Below are 27,659 nucleotides of genomic sequence, written 5' to 3' on the forward strand. Positions count from 1 at the left end.
TCTTGTAGTTTTTTTTTTATATATATAGCCGGTAGTCGTCTATAGGGGCGGCGTGTGTGATGGAAACCTGCAGTACCATCTCCTTTTTGGTTATTATCATTAGAGTTGTGTTCTCTTGTGTTATTTTATATAGTCACGCCCCTAGAGGAGGTTGGCCTTAGCCACCTCATTTGCATATTCTGTTATATTTAAGGCCGTGTTTATCGGCCTAGAAGTTGTTCAATACATGCTTTGCATTTGGACCCACACTCTTCTGTTACCTTGCGCAATAACAGAATCACACTGAGCACTTATTTACTCCAAGTCTCAGTCTACGGACTGTGCTTTGGGAGTAGAGTATAGAAACACTGTCGACCCCGGTCGACCTCAGGTCGACCTTGTCGAACGAGCATAATATCACTCAGGGAGCAATTCCCCGTGTAAGGTGGTTGTAGTAGACCGGTGGTGTAAGCCGACTGAGTCGCCTCCGCGTGTTGGTCAACGGGCAACACTTACACGGCCCCTGTGGAAGGTGAATGCAGACCGGTAGAGTAAGCCGACCCAGGTCGCCTCTACGTGTTGGTCGCTGGATCCAACACACATGAAATATTGAAAAGTTACGATTATGTTCTGAACAAATAAAATGCACATTAAAACGATTGTCCACTTTGTTACCATTCTGAGAGCCTAAAATGATTCAATTTAATTTCACTGTAAATATTAATATTAGCATCTCGTTAGGCATTGATTGTAAAAATGATGACAACAGAAGACAACAGTTTCTTATCTTTACTGTATTTGCTGCAAGCACACACTTTAACAACTAACTTTGTATTACTCCTAAGTCTCAGCTGTAGCACCTTTTGAAACAACGACAGTATGTAGCTACCTAAGGAACAACCATTTAATTGTGTATCTTAAATTTTATTTGAACTTGTTTCTACAATGGTGCGTTGTAAGTAGCACTGCCAGGCCTAGGCTGTATCTCATCTGTTTGGTTCACAAGAAATGTAGGAGAGGAGGCAAGGTAAAGCAAATTTTTGTAGTTTCCTGCAATGCAGGGCTGTTATATTTTTGGACTAAACAGCCTGCCTGTGATCAGTAGTTCTCAGTAGTCAGAGTCGGTCACTGCTTGCAATTTGCCTTAAAAAAATTAATTGAAATGCACTACATATTCATATTGCTTCAACCCTAAAAGAAGACCTCAGTGGGTCATCATGTATTCATAACTGACTTCTTGTATTCGTCATTTCATCTTCTATATAGGCCTACCTACAGGCCTCCCGTGCCTGTAGTCGGCAATCGTGTCGGTAGGTTATCGAAGCCTCGATAGCTGAATGACATGATTGCTGACGACAGTCAACTTCTACGAAAAGCCTGAGGGCCTACCAAATATATTTTTTAATTGCAGTGCATTTAAGCATTATGCCACTTGTTCTTGCCTCATCGTTAGACGAGGCTGAGCAAGCCATCAAAGCCCATGAAATCGAATATGGCAACAAGTTTTACACATACCATAAGGACGGCATATTCAACAAGCATGAAAGACTTTTTGAAGGTAATCTCGCACTTTTTCTCCACTGCCTAATTTGTGATCTTGTGTTGAAAATGAACATTTTATACCTCGGATATTTTAGTGTAACCTTGATTGTGAAGTGTAACCTTGATTGTAAAATGTAGGCCTATGCTTGGTTGTTGTGCAATAGAAGTACATGTCAATAGTAGCTTACATGTTTTTATGCTGCAGTTTTATGAAGCCATTTTTGGTTTGTTTTTGTACCATGTGATCTATGACGTCACAGGTCCTACTTGAAGCAGAGTTGACACAATTTTCATCAGTTCACTAGCAACTCACACTGGATACACACCATCTACCTCTCAGCAATAAAGGATTACTCTCTATAGACACTCAACTCTTAAGCTTAATTTAACGAAGTGGATATTCGTGTATATACAGACATGCAGTGGATTACAATCAAGCTTATAGTGCAGCCTTGATTAGAAGATATACATGGGCTTCAGTGTACAAGCATTGGCATGCAATTGAAATGACATTAAAAATCATTGTATATATTAATAACTACAATCAAGCAAGCAATAAATGTATCAAGCATCATATACATGCAGCAGTTAGTTCTCAATTGAGTGTTAGCAATCAAGTAAGGCTAAAAACCTACAACGTCTTCAGCCAATGAATCTAAAAAATCTGTACCATGTTTCTTAATTTTAAAATTTTATCTGCTCTAATTTAGCAAGGTGAAGATATTTGGAGAGGTAAGAACGTCATTCATGACAGTCAAGGCAATTTATGTATGTATGGCGAAGAAAAAGAGTATGGCGAAGAAAAAGAGTATGGCGAAGAAAAAGAGTATGGTTGCATGTACGGCCCTGAAAGACAGCAAACCCAGAAGGAAAAGTACAAAGAACAGCGGAGGGTAAGTTACCGGTACACCAAGAATATTTTACTCAGCCTATTATAAGGGATATTTTTGGACAGCAAAACTCGGTCATTGTATGTCCAATATATTTAGACAGGGCTATCCTTCCATGTCTTTGCAAATGCACAGATAGTATAGTATGAATTTTACATAGAGATGATCAATAATATTTATTACTTTTATGGATTTTAATTTGTCTTATTTCTGAAATAGCTATCTTGTAACAAAAGCACGCGTGCACATTTATATTCTTGTAAGCCTGAAATCAGAGAATGCAGTAAATCTAAGTCTACACTACTGTGAGGGTTGCGACACGTCTATGCTGTATTCGATACTTTGCTTTCGGTCTCACAGTACATCAAAGTTCAAAAACATTTTCTCTTATTTTAATTCATCTACACTCTCATAGAAATTCGGTAGAATTGCAAAGAAACAAGGACTTGATTGGAATGCTCAGATACCATATCCTTGACCCAATAGCCAGTGAAGTTTACGGCAATCTGTCTCATTTTTCTTGAGAATTTCTCATCCCGAGGCCTCACACATGCGCCAGATAGTATTATATCGCAGTTCACACCTTTGGTTAAACTTGGATGTAATATTTTATTTTACATTTAATATTTCACACCTAAAATTTGCCAAAAACAATCATTAAAAGCAAGATAAAATGAATGATTATTTTGGAGCTCTGGCAACAAGGCCTTTGTTTGGACTCTTTTGCCAATTTGAATTTAGTTAGATTGTGCCCACAAATATAAATATGCTATGCATGTGCATAAATTCATATATGTTGTCACATGGTGTCGATATACATAATTTACGTATTGTTTACATTTTTAGTCACAGAATCCAACAAAGAGACCACATCCTCAAGACAATACATCTGATAGTAACACGGAGGTACTCACTCACATAACCAGCAATAAAATTTTAGGCAAATCGTGCAATATTAATTATGGTTAAATGCAGAATTTCATTGGTAGGCGGATCTTCAAGCCATTTATAGCCCTAGATTAGTAGCTAGAAAAACGTGAAGTTATAGTAGGATAATGCAGAAGAACCCCTTGTGTAGGCAGGATTAGGTTTTAGAAACAAATTATTTGCTGCCAACTGCGATATTTGTTAAGTTGCCTGTTCACACCCAGCCAAACGTTCAATGCCTAGAGCATTCTGATTTATAGCTCAAGATAAGGAGGAAACGCAGTGCTTGCTCAAGACGGGTAGGAGTAAGAGCGGAGGCTATGCGAGCTTCCATAGATGTGGGGAGCATCTACGAAACGCCACAAACGACAGCATTATAGATGTAACTCAGACACCTGATGTTACTTTCATACCTAACAGTCCGGTGAATGGTAATATTCAGTAATTCAGTTTTAAAATTAGAACCCTGTTGCATGATGCTTTCGTGTCACTTTAGTGTAAGTGCTCAGTGTCTGAATTGGAGAGAGTTGTGCAGCGATGCTCCCAAATCTTTCATTCCAGATTTGTAAAGCATATCAAATCGCTGGCATGCGTTTTGCTCCAAATCAAATCACTTAGAAGGGTGACTGCTCAGCTTTCAAATAAAATTAAATTAAAACCATCATCCACTATGTAATTGATGGTTTTGATTTAATTTACAAGCTGGGTAATCCATTTTTATGGTGTTTTGATGCCAATCTCATGATTGGTGATTTAATGTGATTTGCAAATCTCTAATCAGGATTTGGGAGCATCTCTGAAGTTGTTATCAACTCTTTGAGAAATTGATAACAAGGTGCCACAACACCATCCGATTCGTAGACTGAGTACTTGGACTAATGTCGCTGTTGTCTTCTACAAGTCAACTCTATGGGCTAAGTCGGTTGAGCATTGTAGGATCGGAGAAGATATATGAAGCCAGGAACTAATTGTGAAATAAAACTACTGTAAAAACAGTAATAAAGTCAGGAACTAGCAAAAGCAGATTTGCCCGGTTCTTTGAGATCGCCAAATTAACTTCCAGCTAATCACAATGTCCAATGTAACTTTGCAATCTACTTCATTAAATTAACAAATAATATTCCTGTCAAAGTCCAAAATCGTCGCAAATAATGCCACTTGAATACTGCATTCACAGTACTTTACAAGTTCAAGGAGATGTAAATACACATGCTATGATTGTTTTTATTTTAGATCAAGGATCTCCAAGAGGAGTTTGCAGGGAGTAAGAAATGACAGAGCATAAATGCTTCCTGAGGCTTTCTAATACATGCAATATTTAGATAGGCCTAGAACAAGTTTGTTCCCTATAGCTGTGGGTGAACTGACAATGAAGGGAGGGCACGCCAGAGGGCATCTGGCGTGCCCTTCACCTCATTGCCAATTCATCTGCAGCCATAGAGAACAAACTTGTTCTAGATAGGAATACTTTTATATGCAAAAACTCGAACTGTTTCAGCTTGTACTGTGCTCAATTTTGAGTGAATATATTGATCAAATTGAAACATACCTGCATACATAAAACATTCAGGATTTTTGACACTGATTTTTTTTTAAATAACCCAGACTTATATTCACTTATTTTCACATATCTACATGTAGTATGTGTAGCCCTTTTCTACTGTGTTATTCTGTTCTCATTGGTGCTTGTTAAAGGCCTTTTATGGCTTTGGTGCTGATGTGGTAGTAATTAAGTTATGTGCAACATTTTCTTTTTATTTCAAATAAAGTAAAATTATTAAACTTTACAATTTATTATGATAGGTTCGTCCGATAACTGAAACAACCTACTTCCCATCATTGTTCCAGTGGTCCATCACCAGACATTTTGTCATTGCGCATCGACTTTTCAAACAATGTATGTTGTACAACGTCAGCAATGCCAATAGACATACATCATGCTAAAGGTTTTGTGTGTGCTGCCCTCTGATTTTCCAGAATTGGCTACATTGTGCTTGTGGAGGTAACGGGAAAGCTGCTAGCAATGATGCACAACAATTGCCAGATGCATTATTTATATTGGAGCAAGAAAATACATCATCATGCTAACAGTAAGAAAATATTTTTTGCCCATCAAATCGAGAAAATTTTTTTGTCACACAATGCTGTACATAGATAATAAATATATAAGCAAATTTACAAATGAATACCTACAGAGTGCGGTCATGTTCAAAATCTAAATCAAGTTAGTTGTTGGAGAAGTCGGTGTTTGCATTAAAGATAAGATAGACTAATGTCTTCTGTTGCTTTTTCACAATCTTTGTCTTACGGTACGCTAACATAAATAGTTACACTAAAATGAAATAGAATTTTCTTTAGCTCTCAGAATGGTAGCAAAGTAGACAATTGTTTCAATGTGTATTTTATTTGGTTAGAACATAATCACAAATATTCAATAACTTATGTAATACTGCGTTACATAAATGTAAGTGCAATCATATTACAGCGTATGTAAGATATTCTTCATACACACTGTATAAACAAATACGGAATAATTAATGATGTATTTTCGAGAATATTTTTTTCCGTTTCGTGAGCATGTTACTATTTCGTCTTAACACGACAAAACTACGATAAACAACTATGTGAATACGTTATGCTAGTTTGCTGAAAGATCTCATATTTTTGATTAAAGATTTGCCTAAAACGATGTTTATGCTTTATTTTGTTACAAAAAATAAAAAGATTACAGACTCAATTTCTAACCGACTAAACATTGGCACTTGCTAAAACCTCGTCGCTTAGTGCCGACAAAACATTTGCATTTCCGGATTAAGCTCCACCTCTACAAAACGACCCAGAAACTGACCAGGTTTTGAGCCACTGCAATTATACCTGACCAGTTAGGCTGCTAAAAACATCTTAGGTCAAGGTCGTTTTCTGTCATTACCTACCAAGAAACATTTAGCCAATGAAAGTTTTATTTGCCAGTTACTATTATTTTATATCAAATGTAAACTTTACCCACCATATTCTTTGTTAGAACAACAGCTTTTTATCTAATTATCTTTGTAACTATGCCTGAGCTTGAATAATGATAATATATAATGATCAGAAAGTAATACTATTTCTCCAATTAATAAACACTTTTATTGAAGTAAAATATTCACGCATCTTGTTCATGTGTTCACATGTTCAGCCAGGGCTATCTTATGAACATATTTGAATTAGTTTATCACTCAAAATGCAGATTTTTGCTGCTTGCTAGCACAAATACTGAAGACCAGGGATTTTCTGGTAAGTAACATATTAAGTTTATTACAGTCATTAAGTTACAATTTATTAAAGGTTGACTTGCAACAAAATACATGATTTTGGTAGAAAACAGCTGAACATTTGTTTATGTCATTCAGAATGACCAATGGCTAAAATATCACTTTTAACTTAGTACATAAATATTTGCAGCTGCTAGAGCCAACAGTGAGAAAAGGTTCATTTTGTGAAAAAAGACTGGGGTAAGTTGGTTCAACGTTGGCGGGGCAAAATGGGTCACTGGCCCAACTTGCTCCATAAGCTTTTATTGATCTTGTACTTTTGCTGCCATCTCTAAAAGGTAATAAATTATAAAGTGTAGAGTCGTATTAAATATAGGCCTAATAGATGACAAGTTCTCGAACAGCCAATTTAGTCTTCACACTTAGAAGTAAATTGGTTCAATGTTGGCAGGGTGAGATGGGTCACTGGCCCAACCTGTTCCATAAGCTTTAATTGATCTTGTACTTTTGCTGCCATCTCTAAAAGGTAATAATTGTAAAGTGTACAGTCTTATCAAATAGAGATAAAATAGAGGGCTAATAGATGAAAAGTTGTAGTACAGCCAATTTAGTCCTCACACTTAGCAGTTGGAGTCTTTAAAACCTGCAGATTTGTATTCACTACCAAAGGCACAACTTAAGAAAGCTACTGTAAAAATAAGAAAGTGAGCTAATACTGCAATACTTACTGATACACCAGAAAAGCAGCAACTGAAGAAATCCCAAGTAAAACGAAAGAAAATGAAAAATCTGATCTGATCTTGGCAGACAGCTTGATTGGATCAGACAGCGATTCGCCAGCAACAGAAACTGATAATGAAAAAGGGGTGAAATGGTTCAGGTAGGAAATTTGGATTTAGTTTGCTGTTTTGCTGGAACAAGTTTGCTGGAAAACGTAAAGCTTTTGCTTATTTTGGAATGGTAACCGGGTGTGAGAGATTGGATTGGCTGGTAGATTTTTACAAAATTATTCCTGAAGGAATGTACAGCAAACCTGATCTGGAAGATGTGTGACGAGCAGATCCCAACCAGATCATTAAAGTACTAGGTGTCCCATTATTTACTGTAACAACTACCAGAATGCTAGGACGTGTCATGCAGTTTTAGGGACAAGATACATTGTACATATGAAGGAAATTTCTGTAGAATTATGCTAATAATATTTTTACACTTAATAAAGATATGTTATGTGTTATGTTAATAATATTACTTATGCATAATATCACATGTATATGCATATAATAATTATAAATGTGAAATATATTTAAGTGTCAATCCAAAATATCAGTTGTAGTTGTAAAGCTTTATTGTCCCATAAAACTATTTTTCTGAATACTTTCTACATTGACCCAGTTTGCCCCTATTGACTGACCCAACTTATCCCAGAGGTGATGTAGGTTGGGTCACACGACAACAAGTTTTCAAACGAGTGTTATGTCAGTTTGACCAAGGATTAACCATTGTGCATTTTCACTGGAATAGAACACACACTGAACTATATATGAGAAAAGTGTTACAATTCTGCAACTTCTGTTGTCATGATTAGCAAAAATAATATTTTTGTCCCAATTTTCCCCACCTTCTGTGTCCTGTGGCTGAATACAATGCTTATTATTGTACAACCTGATAAAGCCCCCAAAAGGGAGCTGAAATCAGATTACTTGTGCTCATTTGAAACTTACAGATTGCGCTGAACCCAACCTTGTTGCAATGTTACTTGTTACTTACAAGAAAAAACTCAACTCTTTGTTAGAACAACAGCTTTTTATCTAATTATCTTTGTAACTATGCCTGAGCTTGAATAATGATAATATATAAGGATCAGAAAGTAATACTATTTCTCCAATGAATAAACACTTTTATTGAAGTAAAATATTCACGCATCTTGTTCATGTGTTCACATGTTCAGCCAGGGCTATCTTATGAACATATTTGAATTAGTTTATCACACAAAATGCAGATTTTTGCTGCTTGCTAGCACAAATACTGAAGACCAGGAATTTTCTGGTAAGTAACATATTAAGTTTATTACAGTTATTAAGTTACAATTTATTAAGATTTGACTAGCAACAAAATACTCATTACAGTTATTTGATACCAAAAAATTCACCATGTCTTACTCTGCTGTGTTGTAGATTCAAAAGATGTGGAAATGTGATTACAAGCTCATAAAAGCTCAAAAACGAACAGTTGATCGCAACCATCACGAAAACGCCATAGATCGGAATCCCTTTCCAAAACGGTTCAAATGGGGCGTAGCTGAACACCGATGATTTCTGTTTACACATTCATGCAACCTCATTCGTTGAAATATTTTCACAAATATACTTCACGCATTCAATAAAACCATGTCTATTGTCTTTACGCGTCCGTTTCATCATCATTTTAATGCTGTCGCTTTGAGCACTGATATCTCAAAACCTACTGTAAAAATTTGTTTAATTTTATAACCTTAGCTCGAAGAACTGCATATCATCCTCTGATAAACATGACAAGCCTGTTGGGCACCTGTGATAGTTGAAAAATGCTGCAGGAATTATTCGCGCTGTTTGGCAGGGAGTATGGGTCATATGATCAGATTACGACTAATTACTCTGATCAGATTACTATGATCAGAGATGAATAGACCAAGCCCAAACAAAACTGTAAAGTAGCAAGCATCTATATTTGATACGGGCTTTTCGTTAAAATCCACAGTGTTTGTCATAAACTGGTGCTATGGAACGTTTTATATTGAGCCTTTTATTGGCCTTTCAATTCACGTGATAACATCGTGTGTCAAAACAATAACCAAAATGTTTGAGAACGTCATCAAAATAGAGAGATTCCAAACTACGGCGTTTTTGTGATGGCTGCGATTAACTGTTCGTTTTTGAGCTTTTAAGAGCTTGTAATCACACTTCTACATATTTCACACCTACAACACAGCAGAGTAAGACATGGTGAATCTTTTGATACCAAATAACTGTACATGTAATGTGATTTTTGTTGCAAATCAACCTTTAAGTTTGCTATATAGCTAACTGATCAAATTTTGATCAAGTTGGTGGCCCTGAAAAGAGCCATTGTAGTTGGTTTAGGATGCCTGTCGATTGAACATGTCATTAGCAACTTATTTGCACTGCACTAGTCAAGATAATTGACACTTCTCTAGATTTTTTTGATAACATTTTAAAATAGAGAATACTCTGGGCTTCATTTTGGTAAATAATAGGTGCAACATCAGAGCATTGGCTTGCAACTATGACAACATATTTACGGAGGTTAGCCAAATGCTTGGGCCAAAATATAATACGCTCTGTATTATATATAAAATATACATATTATATATATATATAAATGCATGGTGATGTATGATTACGGTATACACTGTATAGCTATGTAGTTGAACATCACGAGTTGTGTGCCTTACATGTGCTTAATTTATTTCATCCTTGATATCGTGACTGAACAGCTATGCTAGCATTGCTAAGAAATTAACATATGTTAATAAAAATTGTCAAACATGTTTGTGATTTGTTAAATATAGTTGTTTCATCTCGTTTGAATAAATCACAAATAAATAAATAAATGTAAATTATCAATAAATTTAAATCTAAAGCAAATAAATATGTATTTAGGCTAGCATCACTTCGAATGCGATAATCACATGAAGAGATGCAAATAAATTTTGCATCACACAACTTAACAGGCTAAGTTCCATAAACACTTGGTGATATGTGTACTTGTAGGTTCAAAAGAGTAACAAAGTTGAGCATGTTCTATTGTTCCAGGGCAAAAGCTACATAATTTTTAGACACCTTGTCAAAATATTAGTTAAACAGTTAAAGATTTGGCCCGTAAGATAATCAACGATAGTCAACAGTATTGTCTCATATCACTTCTATTATCTTGGCAAGTAGCAATGTGAAGTTAACTCCAATGACAATTCCAAGTATGAGGAAGAATGTCCCGAACACAGCTGCAGTACCTGCCCAGCGATTCTCAACGAGGCTACAACATTAAACACTATATAGTCACCCAAAATTCTGATTATAATCTTATGGTAATTACATAAGGCAACAATTTCTTTAGATTTCGTTGATCTTTAGACAGATTACAATTTCAAGCAATTTTATTTGACATTTCATTTACAACATAGTTTTAATTTCTTTTCCAGAATGTTTATTTTTTTATGAAAAGTTATCAAAACGCTGTAAAATAACTGTTTGCTACATGATGTGAATTTTGAAGACTTATTTAAAAAGCTCAGTAATTGCTGCGTTAAAATTAAACTAAATGTACATTACCTAATAATTAAGAAGATTTTGCTACAAACATCATTGGCATATTATTTAAGGTAACTTTTTATTATCAGGTGATTAATCAGTCAAAATGCAGACTGCTCATGTTCAATTTTCAAATGCTCCATAATAATAACCAATCAGAAAGACTCTGATATCCAACTAGTGAGGTTTCAGCTAATCATGAAACACAATCAGTTTTGCTTTGAAGCAGGTTTGGCAGTAGCATATTTTTTGTTGAATTTTGCAATGAAGTTAACTATAACTTTCTATTACCGGCCATTGATCATTGTCCCATTTATCTCTAAATGTTAAGGATAAGCAGTTGACATGTAGCTCATACATGTATCACATTGCACAGAACTAAAGATGTTATAAAATTGACTACTAAAAATGGCTAATCTAAACATTAATCCAAAATTATCTGCAATAGCTAGTTTGAAGCTTTAATTATGATTTGCAGGCTAAATTTTCAAACATATAATATACTAATAACTCTGACACTTTGAAATTGAACATACCATGTATATTAACAGCTTAGGTATTATTCCAAAACCTTTTGCAAATCGGTTTTTTTATAAATATATTTCAATGTTAAGAGTTCTTGTAACACCTTGAAATTGAACATACCTTGGAGCATACATCAAACATAAGCTACTAAAGTAGCCATTGGTGAAGGCCATGGTAATGCCTCCGAGAAAATACACATAGTCATTGTTGATGTAGACAGGAAATGACCTCACATCTGGACGATAGTTGCATATTAAGAAGAAAGGAATGTAGAGTAACCGTAAAACTATTGGTATAATTATGTACTTGGGGCCGGGCTGTAAACAGAAAAGTATCAATTGTTAGTCAGCTGTCAAATGTTGAGAATGAATATAAGGAATTGTCTTCCCTTAGCCAGCAGCTTTAATCTAAAAGCATTGTTAGTGTAAGACATTGTCATTCAGTCATTAAGAATAAAAGCCCTTTTGGAATCAAAATGATGCCTATGACAAAGCATTATCTTTTGTTTGACAATGGATAGTTAAATTGATGTGTCTAGTAATGTCAAATAAAAGTGCTAGTTTGTTCAAAATTCTGATTTATCAATGTTTAATACTGACATTTACTTAATGATTCATTAGTAGTCAGAATTAACATTTTCAACTCTAAAAGTAGCTATTGTATTTTAAATAGTTTAACGTAACACTACGTATAATTAACCTTACTATCATAGACATTGTTGCTCTGTTCCTGCTTTTGTACACAACAAAAAATTCTATCTGTATTACAGCTTTTGGCTTAATTTATGTCAATATACATGTAGCTAATAGTTCATAAACAAAAATATCATATCAGAAAGCTTTTAATAGTTATTTAAGGTAGAAAATTAAATAATTGTAAAAGTTACCTTGTACTTGAGTTCTGTAGCAAGGTTCCCAAGAGCAGCAAAAAAGTTGTAAAAGAGAAAGGTAGTTATAGGAGTGTACAAATGATCTAAAAAAAAAATTGTATCAATTCATGATAACAGTAGGCCTATTTAATTAAAATTTTTATTATAATAAATAATTTGTTGGTTACTGTCTATATTTGCTTATTCTTATGTTAGATAGGGCAAGGTTTTTCTTGTTCTAATTACATAGCTAACTAAAAGCTTTTTGTGGCTGATATATATATGTTCATTTTAATTAATGTGTTTATAGAATTTTTTAAATTTTATTTGAAGCTGTATTCATTTTAAGGACAAAATGCGAATCAATTAAACTTCAAAATTTTTTGGGTGTAAAATTTGTTTTACATATACACTGTATGTTGTTATAGAAATCAAAATAATTTTAGACGGTTATAAGACATTTGGAAAAAATACATTTTCTGGCTCGAGGTGTTTGATCAGACGAAGACTTGAAAAGAGGTTTTGATTTTATATAGAAGATAAGATACAAACGCTCTTAAGTTGAGAGGAAGCAGCCTGACATTTCCCGTTCATTTATCAAAACTAGAAATGTAATGTATGTACTTCAGCACAAAGCTGCCTTCGTTATTAATCTTGTTGAAAATTATGCCTTACCTGGTATAAAGAAGTCAGGATCAGATGGTTTGATGTCGGCTTGTATCGCTGGAAAGCATACGAGAGTGACAAAAAATGTCAGCCCCACACCTAAAAGCTGCTTCCATGTCTACAATAAATACAATGTAATAACTTGGTTATACATGTGTTGAAATTATATTACTTCAAACAGCCTAGGATTTTTCATTTGCTGTTTCATAATGTGGCGCACCTAAAGCTCAGAACTATATTTAGATTTTAAACTATATAGCATATGATTGAGTGGCACATTTAGCTTACCTTTTTTAGTATATGAACATATGGAGTTTTTTCACGGATGGTCTCTAATTCCTCTTTTTGTAGCAAGGCCTTCTGAGAGTCTTCGTCCAAGTTAGATCCATGAGGCTTAGTGAAATGCTTGTAAAAGTCCTTCAATGGTGACAAAGAACAAGAAATGATGTAAGTCTGTTTTCTGTTGTACAACAAGTTACAAAGTTGGTGTTTGAACAGTAAATCTAGCAGTAGTAAGAGAGACATCTTACTAAATTACTTTTGTACCGCATAATCTTTTTTCTTAATGGGACATAGAATTGATCTAAAGTTGTTTATCTCCAATAACTTAATACAACTTCATTGCCAATCATTTTTTTACCTGAATTTAAATCCAAATTGTTTTTCAACCTGTAAAAGTTCACTTGACAGCAATGACAGTCATTGACAGCATGCTGTCAATGACCTGCATTCAGTTAGTTGAAGAAAAACAATTGACAAGATATGTATGTAAGCCATCTGGATCCTGGAGCAATATAACTGAATAATATTCCTGAAAAATGACAATACAAATCACCACGAGCAGAGGTGATTTTTAAAAGGTTGCATTTTATGGTTATAGACACACCTGGAAAGGGAGGAGAAAGTAAGTAATAATAGCCAAGCACAGCACGAGTATTGCTGCCTCAAAGTACCATGTGGCAGCCAACTGCAGGTTCTCTGCCACTGAAATATATCAATGCAAGATTGTAATGCATGAATAAAGTTTTTGTTTTGCTGAAGCCTGGTTCCCATATACACCGCAAACACTGGTGGCAGGTTCGGAGGGATATCTGTGGTAAAAGGAGAACCTATGCATCGGATACTGCTGGTAGTTGCCGGCAGACAACGTAAAAGTTCAATGATGTTCAACATTTTTAGGAGTCGCAGACAAAACCTTCCCGAGATGCACTGTACAGGTGAAGGTCAGCACTTTCGAAACGGCATTGCAAGTGGCCATTTTTATGCGATCATCAGCGACACAGCTTTATGTGAATATAAGCCGCTGAGCCTAGCGCCGCAAATGTTTTGCTGCGCGAGATTACCGCCGTGCTCTCGCAGCCAATATGGAAACCAGGCTTTAGAGTACAGTTAAATCTCTACCTATAACGTTACCTAACTGTTTTTATATTTAAGTTGTCAAATGCTAGAACAAATATTCTTATAAAAACGCATTGGATTTCGGTTAATTTGTTCGAGAGTTTTAAACACCAGATGGTGGAACACCATGAAAATGAATATACTGAGCAAAACTACAGAAACCTAAAAGTAGAAATTTTTATGTAAAAATAAAGAATAAAATTGGTTGTTATTGTTACTTTAGCCTTAGAACCACATAAACAGAAGTTTAGTTTCTATGAGGCATAGTTCAGGAAGATGAGGTGGTTATGAAGATATGCGGCATGACTTATTCTAACATAGATTAGGTAAAGTTTACACTAACTTTCGTGATATTGTTTTTATTATTGTTATACTTTTTACACTTAAATTTTTGCTAGCCTATTCACTTATTTTGGAATTTCAAATGTTTAAAATTCATTTTTTTGAGTCAATTACCTGTTTGAGTTGTTTTACACGGTATAAAATCGTCATATTACAGCAATCACAAGTTATAAGTTATAAGGGGCATGACTGTATTGCATAAATGCAACAAAAAAGGGACCTGGGTTAAAGTAGTCAATGAGTTTCATAACATGTGAATTGAGACTGCAGCCTGTAACTAGACCAAATAGAACATCAGGTAAATTTGCCATTGGTTTACCAAACGCTTGATAGAAACTGGTTTAGCAAATTTATGTAGCAGTTTGGTGAATAGGTTGCAAATATGTACATCACAAACACTTGTATTTTATCAGATACTAATCGCATGACAAAATATCCTTCTCTTTATTTTAACATATATGAGAGAAGAAATAGACTACTTGTACTAATGTACCACACACCAAGCAATATAAATACCCGTCACAGACATACTTACTCGATACTTACTCGATAGTAATAGTACACTTGTAATTAGCCCCAGGGGCCTTGAGAAAGTGCCTCAGAAGTAAAAATTTGGTTAATAATATGGTTTACCTAGATTCCAGCATTAGGCTGAGTTATGTTTCATTCTGAGATTTAAGTCTTAAGTCTCGACGAAATTCAATGTCATCCATATATGAATAAAGAAACTTACGCAGGAGGCTTGTTATCATGGTTAGAGCCGTGAATATGCCACTTGCATTCTGAAACATTGAGAAAGGGAAAGCTACAGATGATGTAAAGTAAATTACTAGCGTAATAAAATGGTATTGATCGATTGATATGGCCTAATTAATTATTGTACCATTCATTCAGGGTCCATAATGATTGCCTGAGATAACATTAGCCTGCTTCTAGCTAAATTAGAATGCCCAGATAATAAAATGGTTTCTATGTTGCTGTAATAGATATTGGATTGCGTGATTACAGCCATGGTTTGTTTATATCGACTGACTGGCAAATAGTAATTATCAATACTTGATCACTGTACAACTGTTATCAGCTAAACACACACACTTAATCTGCGTCGAGTATTAATAAAATATATTTATTTTAAAAAATGGAGACACAGAAAAATGTTTAAGTAATAGGCATCATTCATTAACCATACATTTTTATGTGCCCAATAGTTGACAAGCAATTGAACGAAACAAAAGATTGCTTATCATTTTTTAAAAAATATGGCAAAGAATACTCAATAGAAACAGATAATGATATGATTTCTTTTTACATTGAGTCAATTTTATAGCTTTGGGAACCAAAGGATTTTTTATGGCAGTCTTCACAGACTACCTTAACGTTTCATATTTTTCAACTGAATGAAACTTGAAATTTGCCTTATTTTGAAGGAAATTGCTTCCTACTTTTGAAGCAAACTCAGTCGTAATTTATATTTGTGCACTGACAATCAAACAAAACTATGCATAGTTGTGCACAACAGCTCACCCAATCATGTAATATAGTGACTAGTAGCTTTCATTTATAAATAAAAAAGACAATACGCAAAATATAAATGTCATCACATGTAATATAATTACAGCATTTCAAAAGAGTAGGGTAAAAATTGGCAAACTAAATGCTTACAGATTTTCCTCAATGTTTTGTCACAAAAATATTTATCAAAGCAAGCAATTCAGAATCAAACTATGGAAGGGCTATTTTTGTAGCTGATATCAGTTGGTATTGCTAACATTCTACATACCAAGTGTAATTTTCTCCATGATAAACAAGAATTAAGACTGGCATAAGATATATAGCCATTTTTAACGGAATATAGACAAGAAAAGCTTGTTTTAAGTTTTTCTATGCATTAAACAAAAAGTAATTCAATTCATTAAATTGTTGTCGCAGTGGAGATGTTGTAGAAAATGTTAAGGACTTCTTAACATTCTTCCATATATTGAAAGCTGCATAAGATAACCTGCAAAATTACTGCATTCCTTAATCACTGTTTCCATGACGCATATCATGCAGATTTGGAGGTGTGCGCCAGTTGCGTTACCGTGCGAATTTAGTGTTTCTATGTTCACTCGCATTATGCGGATTGACTCCGGCGACTTGTTGAAAAAAGGTAAAGAATTGTATGCTATAAGATAATAATTAACGACGCATTTAGCCACACACGTGTTAGCGACGAAACTCGATCAAGAAAGTATCAGAAGTATTGAAAATGTTTAAAATTGAACAGGGGTGCAATATTTAATGCACATCATTTGCAAGTTCTGTATCCATTATTCGTTTTAAAGTTTTGTGAATCGCGAAACTTGTCTAGCTTGTGGATTTATGCCATTTCCATGATGCAGTTAACTTGGAGATTGGCTCAAGTTTGCTCATCATGCACGTCATGGAAACAGTGCATGTGGTTTAATTATAAAGATCAGCACTTTTGAGGTTAGTGAAATGATGCATTGTGTTGCTCTATAGAAATTTGAATTCTCAAGTACCCCAACACAACTAAAAATATTTGAAAAGTTTTTTCAAAGGTGTGGTAACTGGAAAAGCTCTGTTTGATTAATTATCTTTGCAAACACCAAAACTAACAAAAATTATAAGACATACTACGCTTGCCTTACCAGTATGTAAATTGCACATACATGTTTTGTGAAAATGTTGTATCAAGTTAAATAACGAATTAAATATTTTATAGTTTTAAGCGAGCGAAAAGTTTATTTAGTTCTAATTAGTTACATGTATTATAGTAGAATGTCACTAATGACCGACTTACTGATTAACTAAATAAATTACTGACTGATTGACCGTATTACTTACAGAATGACCGGCTGAATGACTCGCTGATAGCAAGTTGATTAAAAGACTGACTGATTAACTCGTTGATTGATTCGTCAGTCTAGCTGACTGATTGAGTGAATCGTTTGGTTACTGAATATGACTGATCAGTGACTGGCTGTGTGATTAACTAATTAACACTTTGAAGCCTGAACTCAAGACAATTTAAGGTGTTGTTTTCTCATCGATTAGATTTCATCAGCATGCGAAAAAGTGACTGCATCATTTCACTTTAAATTTGCCTATTTTGAGTTTAGGCAGGATTATGAAATTTTGGTCGCTTTGTGCATCATAGGTTGTTAGTATAATTCCAATGTTTCAAGTTGATTGGGCTACTAATTCTTGAGATATCATTGAAACACTGATCGAATTTCGAACTGGCTGAGAAACGAAAAATGGCTGCTGACAGGACATTAGTATTTAAAGGTTGACTTGCAACAAAATTCACATTACAGTTATTTGATATGAAAAGATTCACCATGTCTTACTCTGTTGTGTTGTAGGTGCAAAATATGTGAAAAGGTGATTACAAGCTCTTAAAAGCTCAAAAACGAACAGAAAATCGCAGCCACACGAGGCCGCCGTAGTTTGGATTCTCTTTCTAAAACGGCTCAAATGGGGCGTAGTTGTGAGAGATGGTTTCTGTTTACACTTTCATGCAATCTTATTTGTCGAAATATTTTCACAAATACACTTCACGCATTTAATAAAACCATGTCTATTGTTCTTACGCGTCTGTTTTATCATCATCGTAATGCTGTCACTTTTAGCAGTGATATCCTATAACTTACCGTAAAAATTCGTTTAATTTTTTAGCCTTGGCTTGAAAGAGTACATATCATTGTCTGATAATCATGACGAGCTTGTTGGTCACTTGTGATAATCGAAAAGTGCTGCAGAAATTATTTGCAAAGTATTGGGTCACAGGATCAGATTACGACTTGCCAATTAGACCAAACCGAAACAAAACTGTAAAGTAGCGAGCATCTATATTTGATACGGGGTCTTCGGTAAAACCCGAAGTGTTTGTCATAAACTAGTGCTACGATAAGTTTTATATTGAGCTTTTAATTGGCCTTTCAATTCACGTAAAAACATCACGTGACAAGACAATAACCAAATTTCATGACTACGTCATCGAAATAAAGAGATTCCAATCTTCGGCGGCTTTTCGTTTTTGAGCTTTTAAGAGCTTGTAATCACATTTCCACATATTTAGCACCTACAACACAACAGAGTAAGACATGGTGAATCTTTTGATACCAAGTAACTGTAATGTGAATTTTATTGCAAGTCAACCTTTAACTTCCACACACTGATTGCTAATGAAGACTCAGAAATAGACAGAGCTAAAAATATTTTTCTCTTGAGCAACAAGAGTTCACAATAAAGCTATTTGTTTTTTTATTCATTAGAAACACACAAGTTATCAGATTCAGTGCATTGCAATAATTACGCTTCTTCCGTTACCTCTAAAACATCCCTTTTTAAGAGTGTTAAATAAGAATTATTGGCTCTCAATGATTTCAGCTTTTTTAATTGTTTTGTTCAAGCTTAAATCTTCAAAATGATATTCAGTTCAAAAGGAATTGTGCAACTCTAATGGCTGTCTATGTTTGGTCTAGGATTGGGAACTGTACTTAAAAGTGTTACATGACTGGGTGAATGACTGGCTCTTCGACTAATTATTAACTAAGTGACCTACTAACTACCGAACTTGTGAGCTTAAGGAGCTTATTCCTCGTCAATGAAAACAATTCCATATGGAAAACTTGAAAACAGCTGCTGCTAACAGGCTAATTTGTGTTTTAGATGTAAAGAAATGAGTTATTTTGAGTAAATAGAAAGCTGTAATGAAACTATAAAACTCATGAAACTATAATTGTGTCATTTCATGCATTTTATCAATAATAGTTATATTTGACATATATGACACCACTGATTGCCCTTTCACAGTTGCATAAGACCAGCACAAACAACTTGAGCAATAAGATGTTTTTTTAAGCAGTATAAATGTTGACAAAAAGATATACAAACAAGTTCAAATTGAACAGAATTAGAAACTAAACAATATGTCTGTGAAGTTTGATTATATATTACGCTCTATGAAATTTTATACCTTAACTCCCTCAAACACTATACTTACCGATCCAATAATAACCGCATTGGTGTACTTCATTGGAAAAGGTCCTGCCATTCCAAATGTACTTGACTGGTAAAGCCCACCAAAGCCTAAAACAAGTTAAACCAACAACTCACAAACCAACTCATGACATTAGTACAAATGTATATTTGTCATTAGTAGAGGCATCATCAAACCCACTCATTTCTAGCAAAAAGCCCAGCTTATTAGATTTCAGTTTTTTATATTTTAATATCTGACTTATTGTCTGAGATTAGAACAGCCCTTGCAGATGTCTATGTGCCCAGCAGTTATGATTGGCAAGTATTAAAAGTAAAAGAATAAATAACAAAGATATAAAAAAAATTGGTCAAACGGAGTTACATAACTTCGTAGCAGACCGCATTTCACCCATTACACTCTCGTTATTTTGAAATTGTTTCAATGAAATGTAGATAGATTACAAAACATATCAACAAGTTTATTGATACATTTATATCATTTGATTGATATCATTGATATCATTGATTTCATTCATACATTTAAATATTTTTTATGGATTCTGTTTTTAAAAGAGTAAAAGAGTTCTGAAAATTCTGTTTTTAAATATGCAGAATGACAGTGTATTAGTGGGAGTGTTCCTAGTGTACTCACTGTTAATAATGACAACAGAAGCCATCGTCACACCGAAGAAAGTACCTGGCCCTAAATGGTGAAGATAGAAGATGACAAATGTATGCATCAAGTAGCAATACAATATGAAGTTTTAAATTATGTTTCTCTAAATAGCCACATACCAAATTATCTCAACATAGAGCATCAACATGAGCTTGAAGCCACTCTTATTTCAATACAAAGCTAGGTAATGTACCACATGCAGAGCTTATGTAGGTAACTTACATTCTTGGGAGTCCACAATAGCAAGTATTATTGTGATGATGAACATGACTATCAACACTCCGATTGAGCCAGCGATACGAATAGTTTTACTGAAATAAAACAGTAATTACATCTCTTCTTTGTTTTTGCACAGGATAAATTAGATATTGAGATACATTTATGTTATAGGACAGATGTCAATAAGTGTACAAATAAGAGAAAATGTCAAGGTTAAAACCAATCATGTAAGCCAAGTGCCATCAACAATTTAAAAGAAAAGAATATTTAAAACTGTAATTACCTAAGATAATTCACTATGAGTACAAGCATATACAGTGTAAGCATGTACAATGCTACAACAGTAGGTAAATTTAGTAAAACTACTCTCCAACCTAGCAGCTATATACCATCACCAGAAATACACCAATTTTTTATGACATTAATTAATTAATTCTTGTGAATCGTTTAAAAGAATCTTTACCTACAATTAAAAATTGTCTCATTCTAAATAAATTATTTACCCTTTTTTGGCAATTGTTTCTTGAGGTTGATTGGAAAAGGGACAGATATGCTGATATTGTAATAAATCCTTGAAAAATGTAACTTTCAATGCTAACATATAAGAATTTAATAGTCTGAACATAATTCTCGTTTGCAGTTACAGTTTTGTGTAGTTTTTGTTGCTAAGATTAGGTTCAGTCTTACATCTATTACCAAATCCTGCTAATATTTCACAACTAATCTGTAGCTTCATGATGTACTTTGGGCAAGTGAGACCAAGTTTTTAGCTATGTATGATCTCGATCTTTTGCTAATACAGTTGATTCATCGATACATAAGCATTAATTTTTTCAATTATGAAAAAAGGGTAGCTGACACACACTCTCATAGGCGCGTTGAAGAAGCACAGGGTAAGGTCAACAACTTATGTAAGCGTGTTTTTCTAACATCTGATTTCTATTAAGTAGACAATAAAAAAGCACGTCATTTTTTCCTAGACTAGGTATTTTGTTGCATGCTTGATTTGGATGGCACGAGTTCGTTTGTATAACACTTGCCATAGTGCTTCTGGCTCATTTAACAATTTGAGCTTTACAAATTAACAAAAGAGTAAAGATATTGTTTATACAGTGCCTTGTGCTAGAGTAATACAAACAGTTCCTTTTGTGATGAGAGCTGCTATCCTAATGCTTGCAGCATTGTTTATGTGCTAAGAGAATTATATAACTAGTAGTATGGGCATTGTGCCTGCATTCATAAAACCAAATCATTTGCATGATTTCAGATGAACAATTTCGCAAGGTAATTGAGTTCTATAAAATATTTGATCAGAGACCTTATGTATGTGATACAAGCCGGCGCTTTGCAGGCAAGAAATGCCGGCACCATGGCAGGCATGTGTTTAGATAAATGAAGTATACAATACTTTTCTAATCTAACTGGTGAAAAGTTGGGTTAAAATTCAGTCTAAATTCAGTTAGCTGATATTTTGACACCCGATAGATCATGTCATTGCATAATGATTTGTTCAGTGCCAAAGGTTGAAAAGCTGATGAGTATTCAAGGCACATTCCGAGTTTGTACCTTTGTACTTCTAGCAATGTCTGAATGATGGAATGCACATTTAGGCATAGCTTTATAATATACAGCATTAAGACTACATTGCACATACAAAAATGTTAACAATTTTTTGAAGCTTTCGTAGTGTGACAGCTTAGCCTTTCGACTGCTTAGTTAGCTCTTGATAACACTTAACATCGAACCATATATATTCACTATACCATCTTTGGTACTGTGCATGCATGCTTTGAAAAAATAATCAGCATGATTATCCAACCTGTTTTAAAAATATCTAACTAACAAATCACGAAAAATTGAACAAAAGAAAATGTTAGCTCTGTAAAACTTATTAATGCTACGTCTTAATTCCTTATATAAATTGGGATGTGCTTTGAAGAGTATTACTAGACTAATATAAATCAACACAAAAGGCTTTCTAACATTCTTATATTAGCCTTATGTATATCAGTCTGTTAGGTTACTAGCTCACTGTCCTTGACAGATATTGTCTAAATAATCACTTTATCATAAACATATTCATGGAACTTTTTTCAAGGGAAGTATTGTCATTTAAATATGTTGATTAATAGCATTCTTCTGTATTGCTAGAACCTATCCAAGTGTGTTTAAACAAGAGATCTTATTATAGATGTTTTTATACATTAATGATAAGATATCGTAAAGTTAATTCAGTGTCGCTACATTTCACACTAGTTGCTAATGATGCTACAAAAACAGTATTGATAGCTAACTATATCTGACAATGGCAAAATTTAAGCATATAATTATGCTATAAGGAACAAAACCTAGGCCATTGTCTGCAATTTGGTTTTTTAATAGAATAACCATCGTATTGACAATAATGGTTGTTAAACTAACCTGCCGGTTTTGCTTTGAAAGAATATGTTCAGGAAGCATAAGATTACATTTGGAATTTGGGCTGCAATGCCTACATAACTGAGGAAGTTTTTAGCGTAACCAGATTCAGTTTGGTTTCCTGTTGGAGCGAATTTGAAATCCGTAAAATACTACAACAGAAAAAATCTTAATATGTTTATATGTTAGAACTAGTCTGGATGCCGGATAAGTAAAATAAAGCGAACCCACAATAACTCTAACAAATCACTGATCATACATGTGTCTGTATATATATATATATATATATATATATATATATATATATATATATATATATATATATATATATATATATATATAAGTAAAGATAAAAACACATTCGAAGGTAACTTGTGATCAAAGATTAGTGAACAAATTTGATGATTCAACTTTTAGTAAAAAAAAACCTTTTTAATTTTTTTGGAACTACATTACCAACAGGGTTTGTACTAAAATGAATGCGTATTAGCACTATAGACTCAATTAAAAAAGAACAGTAGATGCTACAAGTATAACAAGCAACTAATAAGCTCTAAAATAAGCTACACGCACTAATCAGCTCTTCTGTCATTGATACTTACACTGTTGGCTGTCAGAAACATGTTCCATGGTAGAAGGAAACTTAAACCGTGGAGCAGAAATATCATATACACAATATAGAACCTAAAATTAGATAAAAAATATTTATCATATTCTAATTGAGTGTTGCTAAAGATAATACGCATTCAAGTCTGTCTCCATAGACTGCCTACCTGTCTGCTGGGGCATTCTTTTCTTTGTCAATTTCTGTATGACTTCTACAAGGATTTCCTTGTTCATCGATATTTATGGCTGGATGGCTGGCACCAAATGGGACTGGTGCGACGACATTTACCCAGCTTGACTAAACCATAATAGGGTTTTGTAAAATAATTCATTTAGTAACGATTGGCATCAGATCATCATACAGTATTTGTTCATTGAAAAACTGAAATTCAATAAATAACACTGAAAAATTGCTGTCTCTTCTACCATTCAAGATCACTAAAACATTTCATTGCAATAATTTAAAATTTAGGTAAAAATTTGGTTAATGTTTGATATGTTAGTCTTCTTGTGATTGGCTGTCTCAAAATAGTATGACTGGTATCTTCTAGAGACAACAGAATTCTCTCATTAAATCATTTAGCACTGGCTTTTAAACTTGTAATTAAAGCAGGACAAATTTCATCAAAAAATTATACTATTGTAGTATGCAGCTGTTCAAACAACCAAAGTTCGGTGAGATTGTTTGACGAGATTTGAAGCCCAGTGTCGTTGATATTGGGCGGCTAACGAATTAGTCGAACAAATCGCTAGCATCCAATTTAAGGGAAATGTGGATGCAGCACAATAAATACCACAATTTTAGCTCTATTCATGACTGAGTATGAATCACTTTGGCAGCTTACTTGCAAATCTGTTTTAGAATGTGACAGTTTTTGATGAACTAGAGACATGATGCTTCCTTTTACTGATGATTTGCTGCCAATAACAGACTCATCGCTGCCATAAGGTGATGCAGCTGCTGGAGCAGATTTGCTGTACTTCGCCTCAGGTGTATCTACATGCAGAAAAAACTCATTTGAAAGCTTTTTATTAGCAGTTACCAGTTTAATCATTAGTAACATCAATTCAGTGTGCCAAGGGAGATGAGGGGGTGTGCTGATAAAGCACAGCATATACTAGCTGCACAATCTAGCAGGTGTTAGTGTCAGTACACAGAGCTGGAAGTCTCGAGTTCAAATCTTGTTGAAAGCAATCTTTTATCTCGACATTTAATCTCGTGGCTTTAGATAGATGGACAGAAATGCTTCTTATTGTGGTATAAATTATTACTATGATCAATAAACATTCTATTTTCTTTCTAAAAACACTTTTTTGTGTATTTACGTAGCATTATACTTTGATGCGCTTTGACGGCCCAGCTTCATTAAATTGTACAAGTTTAACACAATAACTCTTTTTAAAGTAAACCAAGAATTATTACAGTAAATAAAGCTGTAATAATAGTTTGGAGAAAGACAGAGCTAAAAACCAATAACGTTTATATCACTACCATGGCCTTTAAAATACTCAATGTTTTACAGGTTACAACACTCACAATCACATTGCAAGTTGAAGTTTAGTGATATAATAATACAAACTTCTCAGTGACTACTGTAACCACATCATCATATTTGAAGATATTGAGGCTGTTTCCAAAGCACACATCTGAAAAATGCAGCCAAGTATCTCCTACTCCACGGTGCAAAAGCTATGTACATTTGTTATCGTGTAAACTTACCGTAACTTTGATGTATATTTCCGTTCTGAGTACCATTTTGGTGAGCACTGGAATTTGCTGCTTTGAGTCTCTGCACTGAATCCATTGTTGCACTCAACTAATTGAGATAATACATGTACTTTTATGACCTGATGTTGACCAGTAAGGAAAGAAGTGTTTGCTACTTATAGTCACAGTAAGATTAAGTGAGACAACAGTGATGCACTACGCAGCAAGTCATAGATTACAGTTTGAAGCTCTAAAACTTTACTAGAGTTTGCATGCCTTTATTTTATAATCAAGTTATATAACTTAAACTAACATGAATCAAGGCGGAGCAACTGTATGTGAAGACATCAGAGCTGATGTACTTACGTACAGCAATGTGGGTATAATATAATAGATCCTTCGTAAGTTAAACTGCAGTCAGTACCATGAACTAATGGCTTAGAGGGAGTGAGATATTACTGCCGAGCAACTGACCCTCACAGCTGCAGGTTGTTGAATGCAGTCAGCTGAGCCTTCTATCAGTAGTAATGCCAGGGAGCAATCTACTCTATATAGCCCACGCTCCTCAATCGATAATCACTATAAGCTTTGTATATATAGGAACAAAAAGAAGCCAATGGCCAAATGGTTAACCGGCTATACAAAATATGCGTTCATGAATATAACTGAAAAACTATGTGTTGCTTGCATAACACAATGAGTGATGTCATACACTTTACTTGTGGTTCATCTTAATTACATTTATTAAAGAGCAGAGAAGACACAAGCAATCAGTTCTAGGAGCAAATAACAACTGATGATAAACAATACAAGAGCCACTACATCCAGCTAATACACATACTAAGTCAGTGCAGTATAAACCACAAATTAGTGCACTTGATGACATTGTAACAGCATGATGTACATGATATCATAACAAGTGAAAAGAGATAATTTTAACTAAAGGTGAATTCATTGTCAGCACATAGAAAGTAAACTTACACCTGACCCTTAACATTCTTGATAAAAATGTGAATTTGAACGTCTGGACATATATATATATATAATATATATTATGTAATTATATTAATATATAATATTGTATATTAAACCATAAATATACAGTTAAATATAACGAGTAGTTTGATCGTCAGCAGAACTGAGTTTGCTAAGGAGTTCTACAAGCGCTGCAGTTTCATCGTATGACAAACAGCATGAAACAGGCTGTTTGTTAGCATGAAACAAAATAGGTGTTCACAAAGCAAGACTTGCTAAATATGCTAAAAACATATATTATCAAAATAATCATAGCCAGCCTCTTTCTCTAGGTCATATTGTTATGAAAGCAAAGTATAGGCTAAGCTATGATCAGAAGTTCATGTTATGACAGATTTAGACATTGCTTGGATTACCAGGTGCCTGACAAGTTCTTCATGTCAAACATCTATTTTTGTCATATAAAAACTAAATTATCTTGTAGCTGGATATTCATGATTCTAGTTTACCGGTCCATGATTTCATAGCATTTATTTCTACTAGAGACCGTTGTATGGCTTGGACTTGATCACTGAGTATGGCGAGTAAGCTAGAGTACAATTGGAATAAATGCAAATAATGGAGTCAGTTAATTGCAATGCTGAGTCTTTTAAACGATAGCACATCACTGTCATAGTTGGAATTATTTTGCAGATAAATCAAACTCTTTGTAAGTATCTGAAAGCTTATGATGACCCATTACTAACGCTTGAGATACATAAATTTAAAACAAATTTATTTCTTGGTTGGTTGTTATGGGCTCAAGTAATCTATCGTTAACACACTAAATAAATTTATTTTTAATTATTGATAAACAAAACATAACAAGATATGTACGATATAAGAATTAGCCTAATTTCTGAGTTGATTGTGAAACTTATTTTATTGCGACTAGTTACTATGGTATGATTTATTGACAAAATCCTCAACTCAGTGTTGAGTTGCAGCAACAGTTTATGCCTATTAACAATCATCGCACAAAACAACTTCCTGTTCCTGAAGTATGTCTAACACGTGACAGCTATGATCTCTTAATCTTTTTTTAAGGTTTTGATGATCAGTCAAGTGTCTATGTAAACTACATACTGGCATCACTCAGCTCAATAGACTGATTACCTAAAGGCAAGAGGCTCTAAATATTCGAAAGCAACCAACTAAAGGTCACACTTGAGTAGATGTGGAAATGTAAATGACTTGAATGTGACCCAAACCTTGTCATCATCTACTCATTTTAGCACCTGCAGACACAAAATCTAAGTAAGCCGTCTTCAATCTAAAAAACATTTGAAACAACTATAACAACAGATATTAAAACAATACTGGTAACTCAA

At 34.1% G+C, this 27,659-nt stretch overlaps 2 protein-coding genes across 2 annotated transcripts; one reads left to right on the forward strand and one right to left on the reverse strand.

Moving 5' to 3' along the window:
- Window positions 1–1,395: 1,395 nt before the first annotated feature.
- On the forward strand, window positions 1,396–4,666 carry LOC137391857 (uncharacterized). The gene is made up of 5 exons (XM_068078400.1): window positions 1,396–1,537; window positions 2,232–2,414; window positions 3,258–3,317; window positions 3,599–3,762; window positions 4,572–4,666. The coding sequence occupies exons 1-4, from the start codon at window positions 1,460–1,462 to the stop codon at window positions 3,716–3,718; spliced, it is 441 nt and encodes a 146-aa protein (XP_067934501.1). The 5' UTR covers window positions 1,396–1,459; the 3' UTR covers window positions 3,719–3,762; window positions 4,572–4,666.
- A 5,474-nt stretch (window positions 4,667–10,140) lies between these two features.
- LOC137390688 (equilibrative nucleoside transporter 1-like) lies at window positions 10,141–25,411 on the reverse strand. Its single transcript, XM_068077011.1, has 15 exons — window positions 25,327–25,411; window positions 24,452–24,603; window positions 23,774–23,904; window positions 23,603–23,684; window positions 23,004–23,152; window positions 20,586–20,674; window positions 20,340–20,390; window positions 19,710–19,795; window positions 15,432–15,480; window positions 13,845–13,942; window positions 13,247–13,375; window positions 12,968–13,076; window positions 12,311–12,396; window positions 11,545–11,741; window positions 10,141–10,624 (listed from the first exon to the last, which is right to left on the reverse strand). Exons 1-15 carry the CDS (start codon window positions 25,409–25,411, stop codon window positions 10,504–10,506), a joined length of 1,614 nt encoding a protein of 537 aa, XP_067933112.1. The 3' UTR covers window positions 10,141–10,503.
- Window positions 25,412–27,659: the final 2,248 nt, after the last annotated feature.

This window comes from Watersipora subatra, chromosome 3 (genome assembly GCF_963576615.1).
Source record: "Watersipora subatra chromosome 3, tzWatSuba1.1, whole genome shotgun sequence".
NCBI lineage: Eukaryota > Metazoa > Bryozoa > Gymnolaemata > Cheilostomatida > Watersiporidae > Watersipora > Watersipora subatra.